Genomic DNA, 17605 nt, shown 5'->3' with positions numbered 1-17605 from the left:
TTTTTTCTTTCTTCACTTCTGACACCAATGTAACGTTCACAAGAACCAGACGGTTGGGTCTCAGTTTGTCCGTTTATTCGGCACATAAGCAAGCGGGTTGCTAACTCAGGGGAGAGCGCCCTCGTGCTACACCTCTCTTCAGCCTGGCACCCACACAACACAGAACCCAGGTCCCCCCACCCCTTCCTCCACACCACCCTCCCTACTTCCTGCAGCACAACCAAAATGAATCTTAAAGGAACAACAACAGTGTGCAAAGATAACCAACATGTACAATAACACTTAACCATCGTTACAATACTTTGAACTTGCCAGCTCTAAAATGTGTGTTTGATTTAACAGCTGTGAGGAATCTTTACAATAAACTATTTATTTGAGCGTTCCTGAATGTAGGACGCAGACAGTGGAGAGCAAATTCAGTGTTGAGTCGTGCTGTTGTCTACATGGATAATATGGCAGATGACTTTTGGATAATTCTAAGATTTTAAGTTTATCTACAGTTTTTGTACAGCTTTATTTTTTTAATTCACATTTAATAGTGGTGAGAGAATAACTCTCCTATTAACTAAAGTTGTATCACAAGTATAAAAAGCTGAGAGTTTAAGGGCTGAAAAACTAAAGATTGTGCACATAATTCATTCTCAGACTGATTGTTTGTTTATATTGCTTTTATGTAGCTTTTTTAGGTAGTGCTGTGCGATACTGCAGATTTTATATAAAAATAAATACATGGCCAGTATTGCTGATACCACTGTCAATACCGATACTTTTAACTTATAAAGTTGGCTTTTGTCAAGTCAATACAAAAGGTTTTAGACATTTTTCATAGTGCATGTTTGAGGTGTATTTTTTCATTTCCAAAAAAACTATTTATGTAACACAATTCAGTGGGCTACATACTGAGGATACAAACAAAGTATCAATCTATCATGTTAGCGTCAATCCAATACCAATACCAGCACTGGTGTGTACTAATACTGCTACTATCTACTATTATTAATATCTGGATGGATTCCCCACACCTCTGCTGGGTGGCTTCTGTGTGGTTTGGAGTGTGTGCGTGAGAGTGAGCAGATGAGGTGTAAAGGACTAAACTGTCCTTTACCCTGTGCCAGCAGGATTTCCTCGCTGTGTAAATCCTCTTTATAGTATCACTTCTCCTCCTCTTTCCCAGCTCTTCACAACATAACACGCACTTACCTGCCATCTTTGGGCAAGATTAGCCCCGTTTTCTCGGTTCACTGCGAGGACAAAACACCTTCCTAATGTCCTGAGTAGATTAGCCTTTGTTCTTGTTTGCAAACACGAGTTCCTTAATGAACTGTTCTCATCATTCTGTATGTTTTCAGCCCTCTGCTATGTCTCCCTTTCACTGTTCTTTCTTGCTTTCCCCCCCCTCAGTTTCCTTTAGGAAGGCGAACAGCCTGTGATATCTACTGGCACGGCGTTTCCTTTCATGACAATGAAAATATCGTCTCAGGGCAGGTCAACAAGTTCCCAGGTATTTCACAGATTCTTCCTCTCACCTCTTCTTATCTTGCTACCACCTGCAGCAAATCGCATATTATTTATTGCAGTATGGATTCAGGATTCTGTTATCATAACCAGGTTATAGTGTTGTCCTACATTACCCCAGGCACTTTATTCTGAGCCAACAAGGGTTGTTAAAATGGTTAATAGTCCTTCTCTGCAATCATTCTGCTTATTGTGAAACTGGCTACATTTACTGAACAGTTTACACTCACTGTCAACAACGTGCTGGAAATACTCAGAGAGATTGGTCCACATTGCTGTTTGAGTACACTGAACTCATTTTCTCGTTCAAGAAACCAGTTTGAGGATATTTGAGGTTTATGACATGAAGCTTTATCCTGCTGGAAGCAGGCACCAGAAGGTGGGTAAATGGTGGTAATAACAGGCTGGACATGGTCAGCGAGAATACTCAGGTAGGCTGTGGTGCCCAAAGAGTGCTAAGAAAATATTCCCCACACCATTACACCACCAGCAACAGCTTTAACTTGATATGAACCAGGATTGATACGTGTTTTCATGGTGTTTACACCAAATTCTGACCTCCAGCAGGTCACTGGGGTGGATGTCTTTGACTCATCAGACCAGGCGACGTTTTTTCAACCTACTGTTGTCCAATTTTGTTGAACGCAATTTTAGCTTCAGTTTCGTGTTCTTAGCTTACACAAATGCCACATGTTGTGGTCTTCTGCTGCATTTAGTGCGTACAGGGATGTTCTTCTGCATACCTTGGTTGTAACTAGTGATTTGAGTTCATTGCCTTCCGATCAGCTCAAAACTGTGTTGGAAAATGATTAAAATCACCTTTCTTTACCTGGCTGTCTATATGACTGAATGCACTGATTTGCTCCCATGCGATTGGCTAGTTAGATATTGGTGTTAATGAGCAGTTGAGGAGGTGCACCTAACAAAGTGACCAGTGAGTGTAAATCGTGCCAATCGTGTATTCAGTTTCTTATGTAAAACTGTCCGTGCAGGAATGATCGAAATGCTGCGAAAGATCAACCTCAGCAGAGCAGTTCGGACTATGCAGGAGTTGTTCCCAGAAGAATACGACTTCTATCCCCGTTCCTGGATCCTGCCTGAGGAGTACCAACAGTTTACCACACAGGTACGTTCAAAATAAATTAAAGAAAATTGACACAAATAAAAATGATGACACTGGATATGAAAACCCTTGTTAAGCGTCTTTAACTGTTTTTCTGTGTAACTATTGATGGGGAAACATGGAAGCTATGTGTGGCTAGCTTATTTCAGTGAGCTAAAGTCATGTGAATATGATGACAAAAGGTGAGAAATGGAAATTGGAGTTCTTCCAAGATATAATGTTTATACTTTAATCTGGTAAATTGAGTCCAGAAACCTCTTCTCATGTGGGGAAGCAGCAATAATAGTGTCTTGTTTGAAATAAGAAGCAAGGGGGCAATTTAGTTTGCTTGTGTTAATAATAAAGCTAAAAGAGACAGATGAGCTGTTATTACCATAAACCAAAACTAGATGTTGGTCAAAATGAGAGCAAGTCAAATTGTTAAATGGGTAGGTTGAGTCAGCTGCAAAGGCAGACCACAGCAGGCCTTGTAGAAGCATACCAGTGATAAGTGTAGCAGTAGCTGTATTAATTTTAGTGCACCAGGTGTCCTACAAAGTGAGTCCAAACACAGCAGCAATGACCTCAATAAATTTATTGAAATGAGTCTTATTTACCTTTTGGGAATGGCTTTAAAATACAAATATAGATGATTGGTTCACTCATGGATGACTCAGTGTTTCTTTCAAGTTCTCCAAGTTAGTCCAAATGATGAACACAGATGCTGATCTTATGTAGTCTACTCATATTTTTATTGGTTTTGTAAATAAAAATGTGTGTTTTATTATCTGCATGTACTGTTTATGCAATATTAAGATTTACAGGAATATCTAATTACAAAAAAGTTGTATTTTCTTCCAAAATATTAAAATAGATTGATGATGTATTCAGATGAATACGTGGTCAGTTCTTCTAATTGAGATTTGATTGCAACTGTATGTTATGTCCAGCAGAGGGCACCAGAATATTGCTTTTTATCTTATTGTAAAACCTTTAGGCCATGACTCAGTATTATAAAACAAATCAGGCTGAAGACAAATGTATAGTGAAGACAAATAATAATTCACTGAAAGACTGAATATTCATCTTTTAGGTAGAGGTGAAAGGATCGGTAATGCAGGTAAATGGAGATAAAGTATCTGAATTTCACGAGTGGGACCACGCCTCCAAACACGTTCCTTCCGGTTTTTATCTATATATGATCCCCCAGTTCTACAAGGTGTTCGTTCTTGTTTACATGCCCCACCTTCCCTCCCCTTTTCACTTCTTCCACTTCTTCACTTCTATTTGGTACACGGGGATCTGCCAGGCCCGGGAGCCGCCGCCAGTCCCCTTCGAGGCCTTCCCCAAACCACAGCTCAATTCATGTTTAAGCCATCCACCTTTATCTACTAAAACGGTGTCAAACCTAAAATGAGGACGTGGGCCCAGCGAGTGAAATGTGAGTTGTTTGTAAACCTCAGATTAACCAAATCTTTGATTGCTACTTCCTGTGCAGCTGCAAGTTAAGATAATGAATTTATTTAACTGCACTGCTTATAGAAAATTAAGGGAACACTGTTTAATCAGAGTATAGCATCAGGTCAGTTAAACTTGTGGAGTATTGATCTGGTCATTTAAGTAGCAGAGGGGGGTTATTAATCAGTTTGAGCTGCTTTGGTGCTAATGAAATTAACAACAGATGCACTAGAGGGGCAACAATGAGACAGTGGAGGCCACTGATATTTTCCCCCTCTTCATCTTTTCTGACTGTGTTTTATGTTTTTTCCATGAATTTTGCATTTGGCCAGGGCCAGTATCACTACTGGTAACATGAACCCCACAGAGGATGGCACATCCTAGCAATACGTACCATTGCCTCAAGGGTTTCCAGGAAGCTGGACATGGTCGTAGAAGGTCCTTAACCCATGAGCAGGACGGGTATCTGCTCCTTTATGCCAGGAAGAACAAATGACCTCCAGCAGACCATTGGTGTGAATGTCTTTGAACAGTCAATCAGAAACAGACTTCATGAAGGTGGCCTGAGGGCCCGATGTCCTATAGTGCCATAGCCCAACATCATGGAGCCCGATTGGTATTTGCATAGAGTACCAGAATTGGCAGGTCCAACACTGGTGCCCTGTACTTTTCACAGATGAGTGTAGGTTCCCCCTGAGCCCATCTGACAGACGCGAAAGGGTCTGTTGAAGCGATAGAGAACATGATGCTGCCTGTAACAGCATGTTTGGTGGTGGGACAGTGATGGTCTGGGGAGGCATATCCATGGTGGAACTCACAGACCTCTACCAGGGACAGGAATGAAATCTTTTGGCCCATTGTAAGGTTGGTGCACTGGATCCCGGGTTCCTGCTGGTGCACGGCAGTGTGGTGAGATTATGTAGGCAGTTCTTAGAGGATGAAGAAACAATGTGCAATCCTTTCATTCCCGACTCATTAACCAGTCCATATCAGTATAGAAAAGACAAATATTTTTTCTAAAATTTGTGAGCAGTGTATATTTCACAAAAAGAAACACCTGAATAATTTACAACTTTTCTCCACCTATCTGTTGCTACTGCTGCTGAGACGGTGAACAATAACCGTTTTCTACAGGTTCTATGTGTTTCATAACAAGTTGTTACGTTCCCAGTTCGTGTGGTCTTTCAACAGGCTGTTTTGATACAGCATCAACAATAGAAACATGTTTAAACTTCCTTGACTCACACTCACTGGTGTACCTTTTCCCTCTGCTGCAGATTCACATGGTGAAAGAGAAGGATGCTACAGTGAATCCCACTTTCATTGTCAAACCAGATGGGGGCTCTCAGGGGGACGGTATCTACCTCATCCGTGACCCTAGTGACCTCAAGCTCATGACGGGTTCGCAGGCCAAACAGGGCGTAGTCCAGGAGTACATCCAAAAGCCGTTACTTATTGACAAACTTAAGTTCGATATCCGGCTCTACGTTCTTATAAAGTCCTTGGAGCCGTTGGAGATCTACATTGCCAAAGAGGGACTGACACGTTTTTGCACCGAGCTGTATCAGGTAGCCACGATGGTGTCAGCAAACTGTGCTGTGAAGCTGTGACCTTAAAGGTAACAAATTTTGTTCTTTTCTTTTTGTTTTTCTTCGTTTCGTCTTTTTGTGTGTTTCTGTGAAGGAGCCAAGTCAGAAGAATCTTAGCCACGTCTTCATGCACCTGACAAACTACTCGCTCAACGTCCACAGCGGCAACTTCGTGCACTCAGACAGCCAGAGCACCGGCAGCAAGCGCACTCTCTCCAGCGTGCTGTACAGATTAGCAGCTAAAGGTGTCGACATCAAGAGGGTGTGGTCGGACATCATCGCCCTTGTCATCAAGACTGTCATCGCCGTGGTGCCTGAACTTAGAGTCTACTACCAGGCTGACATACCACCCGGCAAACCAGGACCCACGTGCTTCCAAGTAATTATACAATAAATAAAATAATCAGATAAGATCCACTTTATATTGATCACACGTAGATATTTTCTTAAGCCTTAATGACCTTTTCATCAATCCTCATTATTTGTATATATTTGAGAATTTTAAATATATACGGTATAGAAAGTATGTTGCTGACATTCTGTGGGTGTGTTTCAGATATTAGGCTTTGACATCTTGCTCATGAAGAACCTAAAGCCCGTACTGTTAGAAGTCAACTCCAACCCTAGTATGAGAATCGAGCATGAGCAGGAGGTAAGAGTGAAATGTCAGCAGCAACATCATCATATTTTAAAGCCTCTTATTTCTTTTTGCTGTAAGCAGTACTTGCATTTTTTAGGTGGCACCCGGAGTTTTTGAATATGTTCCCAGTCCGGTGGATGAAGAGGTCAAAGTGGGCGTGATCAGGGACACTCTGCGTCTAATGGATCCAGGCCACAAGAAACCCACAGTGTAAATATATAGACTTGCCTGAAGTTAATTGTGTTTAAAGTTGAGGCTTTTTCTCCAGCTTTCCTACTGGGAACACCTCGGACACACACACACACACACACACACACACACACACACACATACAGACGCATGCAAAGCCTGAAGTCCTTGCATTCTTGTCTGCATGTTCACTTTTTAAGGACATGATATCTCACTCTTCCCATCCCTCCTCGGAGTCCTGCTCTGCACTGCTCAACAGCTCTCCCTAAGCTTGTTAAATGGAAAAATTAAATTCAGCTGAGCCGTGGTGGAAATTCACACATTACTGTACGAGTCTGGTGGCTCAATCTCTCTCTGGCTGACTGGCCCTGTGTGGTGCCTGACAATAAATCTCCTCCTACATTAGGTTTTTATTTTTTTTTTGTTTTCTCACCCTCAGTCTGTTTTTCTTTTATGACAATAGGATTTACAGCTTCTGTTCGGCCACCATCTCAATTTCTTCCGTTTTTTCTCACTTTGCCCATCCTTCCATCACCTTTTTTTTCTTTACTCTCCTCCTCAGATTATTTTCTTTATCGGAAATTCTGCTTTGTTGTGCACGTTAAAAAGATCTGGTTAGGCACATTGCCCACATAACTACTAAAGTCATGACCACTAACATGTTAATGTGATTTGCCTATTTTAAATGTAATCTTAGATTCCCATGCATTGCTCTATTTTTGTGCATCTGTGTTCTTAACTCATTCATTGAGCTAATACACTACCATACACATTATTATATATTGAAAAGCCAAAGACCCCTGATCATTTAATCTAAAGTCCCTTACACAATACTGTGCAAAAGTCTCAGTCAACCCTCGTGTCTTCATATTGTGCTTCCAAGGATGCAGACTATGTTATTTTTAGAGTACTCTTGAGCAATAGTTCTCCAGGCTTTTTGAAGATCTTGCAAAGTTTTTCTTTGGACTTTGGCTGCTTCATCACTCATTTTCAGTCGAGTCTTTGTACCTGACCAGCTCCGAAGGAATGCTTTTTTTACTCTCTTTTTTTTTGTTAGGTCACTGAACACTAATTTATGAAACATTTAAGTATAAAAAGCACCAACAAGGTGATTTCCAAAGAGCTATCAGCTAATAATGTGGCATATCTCAGCATGGTGTTCAGTGTGTCCTTAAAGAATTTGAGGAAACTGGAAAAGTGAAGGACAAAAGAAGTTGGGGGAATAAAAGACTATCTGCAGAAGATGAGCAGTATCTGAAAGTCATGTCCTTGGCTGAGGTTACGCCAAATTAGATGAGAACTGGACTGAAAATCAGTGGCAACAGATCTAATGGAGTTATGAATCCACTTCATCCCTTAGTGCAGCAATGATCCCAAATATACTGTGAGTGCAGTAAAAGCATACCTGGATACAAAAATAATGAAATGGAGCACTATTGTAGCAGTGTGGGATATTCCTGAAGACTAAAAGAAAAGAGAAGAAAATTTGCCTAAGAGACGCGTATGTGCCTGTGCTCAAGAGTAAAGGTGGTCATACCAAATATTGATTAATATTGTTAGAATTGTGCTGTTTTTGCCTTATATGCTGTATTTCCACTTCAGTAAAGTGCTGCACATACTTCCCATTTTCCTAGCAAAGAAAAGAGAGGGGTGGGTCAAGACTTTTGCACATTATTGCTTGTTTTATATTGGCTCAGAACCCTTAGAACTTCACATAATAGTATGTGCATGCAGCTGGGTACCAGTAACAAAGTTGTAAGTAAATTATTAAGTACATCTCAGAAAAGATATCTCAAATCAGCACCAAAGAAAACGTAATAAAATGATCCTGATATTTTATTTAAGCACGTGATTATTTTAACAGCAGTTATCCAACCATGGTGCATAATTAAAAGGAAGCAAGAAGATTCAGAGTATCTTTAAGTTACGTTGTGATTACAGGGAATTGTTCTGTCAGCTGTGCAAATGGTGACAAAGTCTTGTGGTTGAAGAGAGTAATGGTAAGCATGTCCCAACTAGCCATTGCTAATGTTTATTAAATTAGCCGTTAGATTGGCTCAGCGCCGAAAAATGTAATCATCAGCCAACAACACAGCTGCAAAAACGGAACTCTTTAATCATTCAGCTCCACACAGTGCGATTGCTGTGATTTAAACAAACTAAACAAACACATTAAATGGCAGTATGTCTGTGTAGGTTCTCAGTCATCCAGGTCATGGTAGTCTAAGAAGCTTGGAAAGAAAAGCGACTGAACTTCTTTACATTTCTTGAAGATGTTTCAGCTCTCATCCGAGACGCTTCTAAGACCAAATGGTGGAAAGTCCCACGTATTTAAACCCTAGTGGAAGTTGTCCCTTAAGGCAGACGTTGACTCACTATTGATCATGAACCAAGCTGTGACAAAGGGTGTGGGTCATTATCTGCAGAGGTTTCGGTTGAAACTGCTGTGACCTTGTCTCACCCTATCATGTGACCTATTGAGATCAACTGACGCAAGATGTGGATTGTAGGTGGCAGACGGTTGGTGTCTCGAGCTACTCGAGTGGACAGATGTGGAACTAAACAGTTAGTCAGTGTAACAGGAGAAAGTCCTGCTAAAGTAAAATGCATTGAACGGGTCAAATCTGATCTATGACTGTACACTGACTATGCAGGTGCTCCAGTATCCGATAATACTTATTCCAGTGCTTTTGCCAGAACCCAGTTAAACTGTTATTTATGATGCTGGATAAAAAGTCTAAAGCGGCATTAGGAGTAATATACTTATGGACATTAAGAACTAGGAATTAATCATGGTTTGGCTGGTATTTTGTAGTTTTTGAAGTCACAGTTACTCAAAATTAAAAATCTCAGGGATCTAGTGGATTATAGGTTTGTTAGAGAAATCCTTTCTGCTTCATACAGATTTGGTGTTTTAGCAGAGGGAACTCGCTCTCTTTCTCTTTTTCTAAAATTCTGCAGAATTTGAGATTTATTAACAAGCAGTCTTTCTGGAGCACAAACATTGTTATGGCAGGTTAAGTAATCTGTTTACTGCACAGATGGTCTGCCAATAAGAAAATACGTGCATTGTGTTTGCTGACAGCTGGTCTGCAGTGGGATGGATGAGATCCAGTCAGTCAGAACACAGAGTTCAGACTGAATTCAGCCAAGTATGAATTTTACTGGTTTAAAATGAAGTGAAATGACGGGGGGAGCTGACCAGGCACACGCGCTAAAGAGCAGCAGCTGAGTTAAAAAAATACCCCAAAAGCTGTGTTGCTGTTTAAATGATCGAGGCAGGCTTATAGAAGAGAGATAAAGCAAATATGAAATGGCAGAATAGTTGGCGGTGGAGGGAGGAGGGGGGGTAAATGGCATTTTGGAGAGAAGGGCGAGGAGATAAATGAGGAATTCTAAGAAGAACTGGGTGATGCTATCAGTGACTCTCAGACATGCACTTCTCTCCCCCAGCTCATTAATCCTATGTATGATGTCTCTGAGAGTGATTTATGAGCCATTATGAAAGGTGAGTGCAGCGAGAACAAAAAAAAAAAAAAAAGTGAGATCTGTGGCCATACCTAAAATAGCGGGCGAGGCACATTATTAGAAAAGCATCATCTGCATAAAAGGAAAGAAAGATTGAGGGAAGTTAATTGTGTTTAAAGTTGAGGCTTTTTCTCCAGCTTTCCTACTGGGAACACCTCGGACACACACACACACACACACACACACACACACACACACACACATCAAGATAAAAAAGGTTCCCATTGTCAGTTAATGACAACAAATTGGGTACATACGCTTTGCCTTCTGTGTGTCTTTTTTTAAAAACCTCCCATTCTTCACCTTTTCTCCTTCACCACCCATCAGCTTTTCTCTCCCTCTGCAGGAATGTTTGTAGACATTCGCCTCACTGTCTGTCTGCTTGTCAGCTTCTGTTGAAGACGTGTCCGTTTTTAGCAGAGCCTGTCCTGTCTAAATAGATGTGGGTGGCGTCCTGGCTTCGAGGGATGATTGATTCTATTAAACATTCAGCAGCGCTCGCTCAGTGCCATTCACACTGCTTACTAATTCATGGAGAACGAAGCGGCCTCATAAAAAGTCGGCGGTGTTCTTATCCCCTTGAGTGTTGCCTTTTGTTGTATGCGTTTCTTGATGCACATGTGCACGATTGCAGTTGTGCTTTTAGCCCCTGCTGCAAACTCGCACAGGTGTTCTTTACTTATTCTGGCTTTTAGTTAAGTTTCTTTTATAGGGGTGTTTTAAGGTCGCAGCACTTCATGTTCCAAAAAGGAATGATGAAGGTATAATTTGTTCTGACCTGCCAGGTGAGAGGAGGGAGGTTGTCAGTCAAGCACAGTGTGTACACACCCAAAAAAGCTCCCAAGGACAGAAACGCACAATCCTTGCAGTTTACGTTAATTCCCTGTAAAAGGCATCCTGTCCCTCAGGAATATTACAGTGGGATAGCTGGTAGAAGGGACAGAGTGACAGTAAAATGGAGAAAACATGACATGACGGATTTTGAATTTGCAGCATGGTAACTAAGCATAGCTGACTTTTTTTCTCTCCCTAAGGATTATCTTTATAACAGAGAATTAAAAAAATAGTACTATTATCCATCACAGTTTTCCATTTATCTAATATTCATATATTCATTGTTTCGTCTGACAAGCAGAAGGATGTGAGATTTTAAAGTAGACGGATTAGTCTTGGTGTCACTTGTTTTCTGAAAAAAGGCAGCTTTGTTTTCATCTGATAAAATATTGGGCACCTTGAACGTGCATTAGCAGTGGAAAAAACTCATGTTCAGGATTCTGCTCTTTTAAAGTTTTGACCATTAATGGACCATTTTTCCACAGTGTGTCTTTTTCCTGTCTCCCCCCCTCACCCCTAATGAGATGGCAGCTCCTCCCTGAGCCTGCTTCTGCCAGAGGTTTCTTCCTGTTAAGAGTTTTTCCTTCCCACTGTCACCAACTGCTTGTTCATAGTGGGTGTTTTGATTGCTGGTGTTTTCTCTGTAGAGTCTTTACCTTCCAATATACAGACCTTCGAGGTGACTGTTGTTGTGGTTTGGCGCTGTATAAATAAAATTGAATTGCAGCTTAATTACCGGTGTTATAAAGCAACATGTAGGCTATTCAGGCTGTTTTTAGTCTGTGTATGTTGATAACAAGGTGGTACTGCATTGCTTGCATGGAAGCACTTCAGTACACTGTTTTCTGATCCAGCTTTTGTGTAACAGGAGGTCGATGGACTGAATCAAAGGTTCACAGACTTCTTTTGGTCACTTTAAGTAAACTGGTATGAGTGCTTTTATGTTGGTCTGCTTAATTCAAAGCATCATAAATGAACTTCTAAAAGCACAGCTCGTCCATCACCTAAGGTTGAAATTGAGTTGATGTTTTTACTGAGTAATAGAGAACAGTGTATAGCCCGGTGGAGGATGAGTCTCATGTTGCTTCTATCAAACGACCAATCCTGTCTGGACCATTTAACTTATTTGCTTTTCCAAATTTAGTGACAAGTATCAACTTTTTCGTCAATATGAAATCAACCTTTTCGTTTTGAATCTCTTTCTTGTATCTGCACCTTGTTGGTTTAATGTTCACCAAGCTTGAAAATGAATCCGTTCATTAATTTAAATTAAAGCTGTTTTGCTTTTCTTTGTTTTTTTCCTGTTACTCTACACCAACAGTCCCCAACAGAGGGCCGGTGGGTTTGAACAAGGAGAAGAGATTCCCATGGAAGAAGAAACACAAGAGAAGAGCCAAGATGAAACGGGAACTTTGCCTTCGCTGTGTCTGAAGCAGGTCTACCCAAAGTACTCCAAGCAGTTCAACTACCTGCGGCTAGTGGAGCGAATCGCAGCTCTCTTCATACGCTTCCTTGGTGTGAAGGGCAACATGCGCCTTGGCCCCACTGCCTTTCGGACCTTCATCAGGTAGGTACTATTATTTATTACTACCACCAAGGAGGTTATGTTTTTGGCGGTGTTTGATTGTGTGCCATTCTTTCTGATCCTCATGAAGCTTTGTAGGGGTGTACAGCGGGCACCTCTTACAATCCATTAAAATGTGTCTTAAATCCACCAACGTCTTCAAAGTCAACTTAATGATTTATTGGTAGAAAATTGACACAAGGCCTTATAACTTATGATTCTTACAAGCGTGGTGTGTATTGTCAAGCTATATAAAGTACAGAATAAAGATTTAAATTAATATGTGACATTTAACCTCTGACCTCTCCTTCAAAATCAATAGAGTGATCGATCTGAAGGTCAGAGTGATAATAATGCTATATAGAGCTATTTAAAACTGTTTCTCACTGCCATTGTTTGCATTGACAGCATATAGGCATGTAGGGAATGATGGATGGTTGAATCTAAATATCATGTTTCTTTGGACTTCTGACCTCTTTAAGGTCAAATAAGGCAAAGTTTCAAAAATCTCTTTCATCTTTAAAACTATGCTTACAGTCCTGCTGCCTCTGTTTGCATTGGTAATACACAGGAAGTGATACGGGTATATGGGGATTCTGATATCACAATCTAAATACCTTTTTACATTTGACCTCTGACCTCGCTTTTACATTACATATCTGCCTTGTGGTTAAGTTGACCCCAAAATTTGTTCTGTCTTTAAAGAAAGGATTGTCTAGAGAATGAGCTGCTGAAGGTTAACACACTCAGTGCTTATTGTTATAAAAGTACATGTGTTTCTTTATACATAACTGCCCATGTAAGCTGTATGTAAATAAAGTCACATACAGTGATTCAGCAGTGTTGGAACGTGGGCAACAAATGACTGAAGAGTTGTGTGGTGCTAACAAAAGAACCTGGTGGAACATCTCCCAACTAAAGAGGTTAATAAGTGACATGAAGAGAGAATCCCAGAGAGGCGAGTCATGCAGGAGGAAAGATGCCAAAGGGGGTTCACCGTGCTGTGGAAAACTGCTTTAGGGTAAATCTTGCACAATTCATGCTTCTCAACATAAAACTGCAAATCTGGAATTTCGATGATATGCTTTACATAATATAAATATATATATATAAATAAATGTGAGATCAATATTTTTCCATATCTAAGGAGCAAGGCTGGAATCTAACATTCAGTGGTTGTGGTCTTTGAATCTCCCTTCATTTATTTAAAGGAAGCATGAATGTTGAATGCTTTCTACAGGTTTCAGAGCAACCACACGATGTGTTTGTAAGCTAAGAATTGCATTATGGAGCTTATTTTAGATTTCCTGTAATGTTTTTCAGGACTTGTAAACTAAGTGGCAGCAACTTCACAATGGCTTCAGTGGACATCCTCTACATAGACATCACACGCCGCTGGTCAGGCGCGACGCCCGACTCCAGAGAAGCAGGTAACGCCATACTCACAAACGCACAATAAATTATCACAAAGGGAAAAAATATGTGGAGGACAGAGAGCACGGGTGTCCTCGAGACTCGGCGCAAATACTGTGCTTGGAGATAATTGCTTGTCATTCTTTGTCAGATTTCCTCTGACACTGTAATTGAAATGAGCAAAGATCACACTGTGACAATGGAGAAGACTACCCGACATGAATTATTCAGACATTGCACCTTCCGAGGAATGTTTGCGAGGCGGAGCGGATGGATGGAGATCACATGGACGAGCATGGAGGGGCCTGTACGGAGGAGATTGTGGACTGAATTTAGAATAAGCTCATACGTATTCAGGAAGGCTGGAGTCAGCGTCTGTTATTGTGTGTGTGTGGGTGCACTGGAGGACTTGTAAGGGACCAAGAACTGGGATAAAACTTAGAATTCACAAATATATCTATTCCAGTTAGACTTGGGATATGCGACAAATTAAAAAAATTACATCTAAATGTTTTCTTGCACTATGGATCTCTTCGATTTCTAGGTGGAGAACAGAGAAAGTAGAAAAATCTGTAAAACCTAAAATTCAAGTGAGAGTCTTCAGAGATGGAGGTTGGACTTTCCTCTCGTCTCATTAAATCATTTAACTGAGTTATGCTTTAGAAAATGATGCCAGCCTCTTCAAGGGTACAACAAACATTTCTTATGTGTTATGATTACATATATAAGTTGTTCTACTCAACCTACAAACTACTGTAAAATATCCACTTTCAAGGTTTAGATGATATCGTTCAAATCTAAGAGAATGATATTCAGACGTTGTATTGCATTACTGTTAATACACTTTGTTCACCCTGTTAATGTTAATGATCGTAGAGATGTCCCAACACTTACTGTAAATCCTTACAAGTACAAAACTGTGGAAGTATAAATGTGGCAATGGTGTCATCCTCTTGCATAGGCTATGCCATAGATTCACCGTAGAAACGTAATTCAGGCGTGAGGCCTCACTGGCTGGTGACCCCTGGCAGCCTCCAGTTGCTAAAATGTGTATTACATGATTGGTTAGCAGGTGGTTGCTAGGGGTTTACACCAGGTTAAATTGGTCTCTAAGGGAGTGCTATAGTAGCTAGCAGATTGCCTCTGTTGCCCATAGTTTGCATGGAAGATGCTGACTTGCCTGCAGAACCTCAGCATTTTCTCTCTGAGCTGCAGTGAAACTTGAAAGAAGTGCAGCAGAAACTGGAAATGAAGAATCTGTGCCTTCAAAGTAAAAGTTGTCCCTTTGTTGCGTCAACACTTTTCAAAAGGTGCAGGTTTCACTTTTAAGGCGAACAATCTCTGTTTCAAGTTTATTTCCCACTTTTCATAGCTTTGCTACCGCTTGGCAAGTAGTAGTAGTCTTTGCAGACCACATTGGGGTCTTTAACACAAACCCAGGGCGACCATGGCAACCTGCCAGCGAGCAAAGCAACTACAAGCCTTTATGCCTTTTCAACCAGCCTCACACTAACACCTCCCAGCAACCTTCCAGCAAACACTCACCAGGTCAGGGAATACACTTTTACCTAGAGATTGGTGGTTGCTAGGGGGTCGGCAACCAGTCTCCAGGCCTGTAAGACTATAAAATGTCATTGGAGCAAACGCTGAATACTCTAACCTTCATAACGATAAGACCATTGTAGGACTGTTACATTACACAATGAGTCAACCATTTTTTTTTAAAGAACTGTGACTGTGACGGCAAACATTTCAACATTCATTAACTGTGGGCCGAAGGTCTCGACTGAAAAAGTGAAAAGTGAAAGTTGTGTAAAATTATAATTCTATCTGGCTTAAACAGAAGCACAGACCTCGGTCAAAGCCCCGCTCTCTGTTCTAATGTGCAATCAAACGCCTTGTTAACAACCCAGCTTGATATTTTTTGTCAGAACAGTTTGGATCATTAGAAGCTTCTTCATCTGCCCATGTGTTCCACTTCGCTGGCAGGTCTTTACATAACAGCCAAGCTAATTAGGGCCCTTTAGAGGTGGTGACAGGTAGATTTTGTTACCTTTGGACAAATCCAGACTAGCTTTCCTCAGTTCTTTCCCATCTTTTTGCTAAGCTAATCTAACTCACAGCGGTTTCATAGTTGCTGAACAAAAAAATGCTTTGATCTTCATAAAGCTGCTAAGGTTCTTTAGGGAAATGTCAAGCTCTTCTTTGTGTTAGAATTGCTAGTTTATCACCTAGTAGCAGTATGAAATTACTGACTTAATGAACCTGGCCTTCTGCTTCACAGGGATGGGCTTGCAGGCGTTCGTCGAAGCCTTTTTCTACTTGGCAGCTCGCAGGTTCAAATCCCTGGCACTGAGGGAGCAGGTAGTGTCACTGCTGGAGCTGTGCGAGTCTCAGCTCGGGCCTCAGTCGGGCGTCGAGGAGAGGCGCTCTCTGAGCTGCAGCAGGGCGCTGCCGCGAACCGTCAAAACTCAGGCGCCGTGCCTCGCCAACCCTCAGCTCAGCTCTCCGGCTCCCCTCCGAAGGGCGGCCAGCCAGGACTACCGGCATCAAAGATTCAAGCCACGCTCGCTCAGAGCAAATGTGGAGAACTGATGAGAGGGAACTAGTCATCCACCCCCCCCCCAAACACTGCCTTTAGCATTCTCCACAGGAGCAGAGGAGTTAGGTGTCCACCCCTCCTCTGCAGCCCCAGAGAAGGACGAGCCGATGCCCTGCTGGCTGACTCGCAGGAGCACTGTTCTCTTACTGATTGCTTTTTCTTCAGAGGAGGAAGATGCCCGCAGGGGGTTGTTGGAATGGAAATGGAAGAAGATATAAGGAGGTCGGTGCATTTCCTCCCATCCTCCCGGTAGGATCATATATGAAGAACACGATCCGGTCAGGAGGAGGAAATGGCTGCTTTTAATTGACTTACTGATTCTAGAAGGCAGCTATATGCCTCCCTTTCACATTTGTCTGGTAACCCTTATGGTAAAACAAACTTTCTTTTCAGGGATAACATTAGACGCTCCACACATCACACATAAAATAAGGAAAAGGGAGAATCCTCAGTGTATTATGTTCTTGAATTTGCACAGCAAATATTTCAGCTATATTACTTTTGCACAGAAATGGACGTGACTGGGCATTTGTGCGCTCACTGTTTGAACTTGTGTGTGTGCGCGTGTGTGGTCACCGCTGTATTTATTTGCATTTAGCTTAGCGGCGAAAGCCTGTTGACAGTGAGCGGCTCAGCTGTGCGCCTTCCACGAGCCCATTAGCGACGAGTTAAGTGAATAAGTATTCAAAGGGAAAAAGGGCCGCGCGGCCACTTATCCTCTTTCAGTTCAAGCAGCTATTCCAGTCAGGCAGCCGCAAGACCTCCAGCCATTATGTTCTTTACAATGTAGCCACACAACTGCCATTGGACATAGATGTCTAGAAATAATTGCATGGCGAAAATGTTTCACAGATTCTTAAATGAGATTTGGTTAGAAAACCGAATGCCTCATAATTCCAGAGTAACATGGCAGCTGCTGCTGGAAGGTCGCTTGTCTTTTTCTTTTATGCTAAAATTACTAAACCAATGAAAGAAGTGCAGTGTGGCAGCTTGTGGAAAACAGACTGAACTAAATATTTAAGAGATTTCTGCTACACATACTGTAGGGCTAACTTATTTACTGTATTCATGATGTGAAGTAGATGTATGAGTTATTAAACACTGGCACATAACATGAATGACATGTATTGATAACACTATCAAACGAAATAAACACATTTTGCTCTTTGAA

At 41.4% G+C, this 17605-nt stretch overlaps 1 protein-coding gene across 2 annotated transcripts in view; it reads left to right on the top strand.

The window, feature by feature from the left end:
- The window catches only part of ttll11 (tubulin tyrosine ligase-like family, member 11), a 28707-nt gene extending 11102 nt beyond the window's left edge, over positions 1–17605 (top strand). Inside the window, exons 2-10 of one of the 2 annotated variants that reach the window (XR_014921448.1) lie at positions 1402–1501; positions 2508–2641; positions 5353–5643; positions 5759–6043; positions 6221–6316; positions 6402–6514; positions 12177–12422; positions 13261–13440; positions 13743–13804. Coding sequence is in view for 1 of the 2 variants with exons in the window: in XM_085464141.1 (XP_085320267.1) it covers positions 1402–1501; positions 2508–2641; positions 5353–5643; positions 5759–6043; positions 6221–6316; positions 6402–6514; positions 12177–12422; positions 13743–13849; positions 16117–16427 (1683 nt within the window). In the remaining variant the exon portion in view is untranslated. Of the gene's footprint in view, positions 1–1401; positions 1502–2507; positions 2642–5352; positions 5644–5758; positions 6044–6220; positions 6317–6401; positions 6515–12176; positions 12423–13260; positions 13441–13742; positions 13850–16116 lie in introns of those variants that run through there. The other variant, XM_085464141.1, reaches the window with a different exon arrangement.

Source organism: Copadichromis virginalis, linkage group LG7, assembly GCF_057382275.1.
Source record: "Copadichromis virginalis isolate Kocher_CV1m ecotype Utaka linkage group LG7, C_Virginalis_male_GT1.1, whole genome shotgun sequence".
Classification (NCBI taxonomy): domain Eukaryota; kingdom Metazoa; phylum Chordata; class Actinopteri; order Cichliformes; family Cichlidae; genus Copadichromis; species Copadichromis virginalis.
This window is presented reverse-complemented; position numbering and strand designations above follow the sequence as displayed.